At 36.4% G+C, this 5,002-nt stretch overlaps 1 protein-coding gene across 1 annotated transcript; it reads right to left on the reverse strand.

Annotated features, from left to right (window-relative positions):
- Positions 1 to 3,230: 3,230 nt before the first annotated feature.
- LOC113007336 (olfactory receptor 13C2-like) lies at positions 3,231 to 4,294 on the reverse strand. The gene has a single exon (XM_026143781.2). It carries the CDS (start codon positions 4,179 to 4,181, stop codon positions 3,231 to 3,233), a length of 951 nt encoding a protein of 316 aa, XP_025999566.2. The 5' UTR covers positions 4,182 to 4,294.
- Between the last annotated feature and the right edge of the window lie 708 nt (positions 4,295 to 5,002).

The raw sequence follows: 5,002 nt of genomic DNA on the forward strand, positions 1-5,002 counted from the left end.
CCTAGGTTGTTCAGTTTTGTTTATGAGATTTCCCCTCGTGACCTTACTCCATGTGTGTCCACGCATCTGTGAGTCCCGATGCCTTGTTTCTCCTCCTTATGTTTTATCCCATGTTTTCCCCAGCCCGTTATGTCTGTGCTCTCTCCGTGTTCTCTCCTGCCCCCCTGTCTGCACCCCTGTGTACTTCCTGTTTTACTTTGACAGTCTCCCGTCAGCATGAGTCAGTGTTGTGTTACTCCTGCCATGTCTTGCTATGATTATCAGTGTCAGCTGTGTTCCCCATGTGCTACTACTTTCCTCGTTGACCCTCTGTGTATTTATGTCCGCGTCTCCCTCAGTTCTGTGTTGCGTTCTCCCTCATAGCTGTGTGATTCTCCCTGTATCTCCTGGTGCACATTATAATTAGTTTTTCCCAGTTTAGTTTAGTTTTGTATTGTTGGTATGATCTGTTTTCCCAGCAATAAAGCTGTGCTTTTGAGTTTAAGTTCTGTCCCCCTGAGTTTGCGTTTGGGTCCATTCCTGCCTGCCACACAGCCGAATCATGACAGGTTTATTAGATTTCCCCTTGTGTCTTTGCCCTCTGTCTCCCCTTGTGCATCTGTGTTTATTTAGTTGTGTGAGTCCTTGTGCCTTGTTTCCCATCCTTGTGTTTTAATCCATCATGTTTCCAGAGCCCGCCATGTCTGTGCTCTCCCTCGTTTTCCCGTGCTCCATCTAGCCTGCTTCTCCTCCACTTACACATCATGTTTCCTTTTTTATTGTAAAGGTCCCATGTTTTCATGTTCATTCCGTTTAGTCTAGCTTCCCCTGTCTCGTTATGGTTATTCGTATTGGCAGTGCGTGTCCTCATGTCCCTGTCATCCCTCTGTGTATTTAGGTCAACGTCTCTCTCAGTTTGGTCCTCCCTCATGGCTGCGTGTCTCTCCCCGTGTTTCCCTGAGTAATTAGATTAGATTAGCATTAGAATTTCCCAGTTTAGTTTAGCATTGTCTTGTATCGCCTTTTCCCCCATTCAGTAATAAAGCTGTATTTTGAGTTAAGTCCCGTTTTCCATGAGTTTGTGTTTGGGTCCTCTCCTGCCAGCACACAGACGTTTCATGACAGTCAAATGAGAAGCTTGGCTCCTAGTGGTCTGCAACACTGCAAAGTAAATACAGGTTCAGCATTACTGATACTGAGTACTGATTTTGATACTTTTAACTTATATGGCAGAGAGCCGTGTGTCTTGATTTATCAAATAAATCATCATCAATTTGAACATTCTGAGCACATTTTAATGACAACTAAATCACTTCCACAAGAAATAGTTAACACAATAAAACAGACAAGTCAGCTTGCCATATATTTAGGAACTGGGTTTCTTTAAGACTTGGAATGTAAATGTAAGTGTTCTTTTTTCTTTTGGTCAACTTCTGTTAATTATTGTGCTATATAAATAAAGTAAACTTGACAGTCAACACAAAAAGGTTATTATATTCAGATATTCTTCAGCAGGACCCCTCGGAGCCAAGATGCTGGTGGTGGAGATTGCTTGAATGGAAAAGTGGGAGTGATAAAACTTAGATTTAGCTGGCAGCACCTGGGAATGCACAGATATGAATATTCACCTATATCTTGTCGTGGAAGTTTTTTAAAAATAAAATACAAACACTTGATGAGTGTCTTTGAAGTGAGTTTTATTCACTTTGCAGCAAGAGAGAGAGTCCAGTCAGCCAAAGTCAAGCCAGCATCTCTAAAGCGGAAGCAGAGCTGGGCTTCCCTTATACAGTCAGGTACACAGACACACAACTCTCATAACTTGTAGCACAACTTATCATTTCCATATAAAGTGTTGATGGTTTATGACCTCGGTTCTTCCTTGGAACATGTCATGGCGGGGCGCGCCGGTGTGAAGAATGAGGTAGACCCAAGAGCAGACACAGTGGAGACAGAACTAGGTTTCCAAAATAAGGCAAGCCTTTATTGTGGCTGAAGGCATAACAAAAACACTAGGGAACACTGAAACTGGGAAAACTAAGAAGACAGAGAACACTGTGTAAACTAAAAAGGCTAAGACACTCTGTGAAGGAACTATGGACAAAACTATAAACACAGAGTAACTAAGCAGGCTATGAAACACAGTGTCACAATAAGGGAAACTACGAAAATACGAGGTGAGGATAACAGACGATCTGACACTGACACAAAGACACACTGGGCTTAAATACACTGAGGCAGTCATCAAGGAATTAGAGACAGAAGGGGAACACAGCTGGGAGGAATAAGACCTAATGAGACAGGAGGAACAAAGCTAGAAACACTGACATAAGACGGGAACATGAACCTTCAGAGTAAAACAGGAAACAAAACACCACTAAACAAACACGCAGACACGACACAGAGAGACAGACTAGACACTGAACTAAACCTGCAATAAACATGAGAACACAAAAACCTACGAACTAATCCCTAAACAAGAATAACCGAAACATAGAGTCATAATCATCATTATCATCATAATAAGAAAAGAATCCAAAATGCAAAAACACACCAAAAACATAACAACTCAAAATACTGGGTCAAACTGACCCAGAACCGTGACAGAACATACACAGCATCTACTCCTTGAAAGCAGTAAAGCAATAACAGTCATACCCAAAGAGGGATATGTTTTGCAGATTATTATGTTCTAGGGTGGTCTTGCTGTGATGAGTCTCTGTCCCACTATGGTTCAAATAAGCCTGTTATATATGTGTTATTGTCAGAACAGGTGATCAATACACTAAGGAAAAATAAATTTTCATTATCTCTCTCTACACATTAAAATATCATATGAATCTCTAAGATAATTACGGTAAGGTAATCGGTCTGATAAAATAACAGCTATGATGACTAATTGGGTTGTTATAATACTACAATTTCAAACTTGATACATATTAACCAGGGAAATTCTTGATACCATATTTGATATTATGGGGAAGATTCTGAACCCACCCATGTTCCACTAGCATATCGTAAATAAGAATTAGCAATAATGTAAAAATGAAGAAATATAAAAGTTTAAAGACATTAATTTGAAAATTGATTTAATTACCTATCATTTTACCTATGGCAGAATGAATATGTTTATGTTAAAACAACTGCATACATTTTTCATTAAATGAGTAAAAATGACATTTTTATGTTTTACTTTTTGATTATGTTGAATGAAAAACGTTTTGAGTAACTTCAGCAAACTGATTACATAACAATTAAGGCACATTAGCATTAATACACGTAATGATTGTGGCATGACAAAATAATCTTTTTAACTGTTTAGAAATTTCCTTCATTTTGAGCCCATAAATGAATGGATTAAACAATGGATGATAGAGCAATAATTGTAATGTCATTAGTAATCGAGCAACTTTTGGAAAATCTGATTCCACTCGAGCTATGCCTACATCATAGATACTTAAACAGGAAATACTGATTAAAACTAACAGATGGGGTAAACAGGTCTCTGCAGCTTTCTTCCTAATTTCTTTACAACTTTGATAAGAAACAATAAATATTGTTGTGTATGTGAAAACTATGAAGATCATAGGAAGTATTACAAGATCTAGTAATGCAACCACACCAAAGACGGTAATTAATCTTGATCTTTGACAGTGAAGAGTGTAAACTGCATTGTTACAAAATATTCCCTTTAAATTAAAGTTACACAATGTTGCTTCAGCACTCGCTATTGCTTGGATTGCAATATGAACAGCAGGTATAAGCCAAGATACGACCAGGAAAATGATCACAGTGGTTTTGTTCATGATAGTTGGATATTCAAGAGGTTTACAAATAGCCACATATCTGTCATAAGCCATGGCTGCCAAGAGAAAGAACTCTGAACTGCCTAAAGTGTAAAACATAAAAAACTGAAAGAGACAGGCTGAATATGTTATGACTTGTTTTTCATATAAAAAGTCAATCAGAAGTTTTGGATAAATATTTGTGCTGTAAAGGAGACAGTTAAGTAGCAAAGCTGCAATGAAAATGTACATAGGCTCATGAAGGTTTTTATGAATCCAGATCACATACACGATGGTAGAATTACTGCATATTATTATAATGTATAATGTAAAGATAATACAAAAATAAACATATCTGTACTTGTTAACTTCAATGTATCCATCTAGAGTTACATATGTGGTATTTAACTCCTCATCCATGAATTAAAAAAATAAAAATACTACAAAACAAATATAGCAGCATAACCAGTTTATATGACGACATAAAATCAAAATTGCACTAAAATGCAACCTGTGTTAGGTATTATTCTTTTAAAGATATCAGAACTTCAAATACAAGTACACTCATCAATCAAATGCTTATAGTGAATCATATGTATGTGGACTGAAGAAGAGTTTTATTGGTTTGCTTCAACCTTGAGGGAGCTGAACTGTGAAAGTCGGTTACATCATTGTTCAGCCTCTTTTACTTGAGGATTTAGTAGTTAGAGCTAATGGATCATAAGTTGCAGCTAACAATGACAATGATCAGCCAACTTCTATTAATCTAGTATAGAATTTTAATAAGGTAGCAAGATTTTATTGTTAAATGTATCCTGGCTTTTTTGCACTCGGGTTCATATCTTATTTCATCAGGAGTTTTTATTTGGTTTCCATTTTAGGTGGTGTGGTCTTATGCATTGTGTACATTTTCAGTGTAAAATAAAACTTGGATAACTACCATACTAAATAATAATAATAATCATCATAAAATAATAATAATTAAAAAAACTTTAAAAAAACAAGGACAAGCTTATGCATTACAAATGCATTACAAATGTCCAACTTTTCATACATTGTTTTATCTATAGCCTATAAATAAAGCATATATATATATATATATATATATATATATATATATATATATATATATATATATATATATATATATATATACAGACACTGTTACCTTCACCCTCCACATCTTCTCCAGCTCTACTCTGAGCCCTTAGTAATTCTCAAGTTCCTTGTGTTCCTTCTTC

This window comes from Astatotilapia calliptera, chromosome 16 (assembly GCF_964374335.1).
Source record: "Astatotilapia calliptera chromosome 16, fAstCal68.1, whole genome shotgun sequence".
NCBI lineage: Eukaryota > Metazoa > Chordata > Actinopteri > Cichliformes > Cichlidae > Astatotilapia > Astatotilapia calliptera.

Excerpts from the sequence above, each read along its gene's own strand:
- LOC113007336 (XM_026143781.2), bottom strand. The coding sequence starts at position 4,181 with ATGGATGAGGAGTTAAATACCACATATGTAACTCTAGATGGATACATT.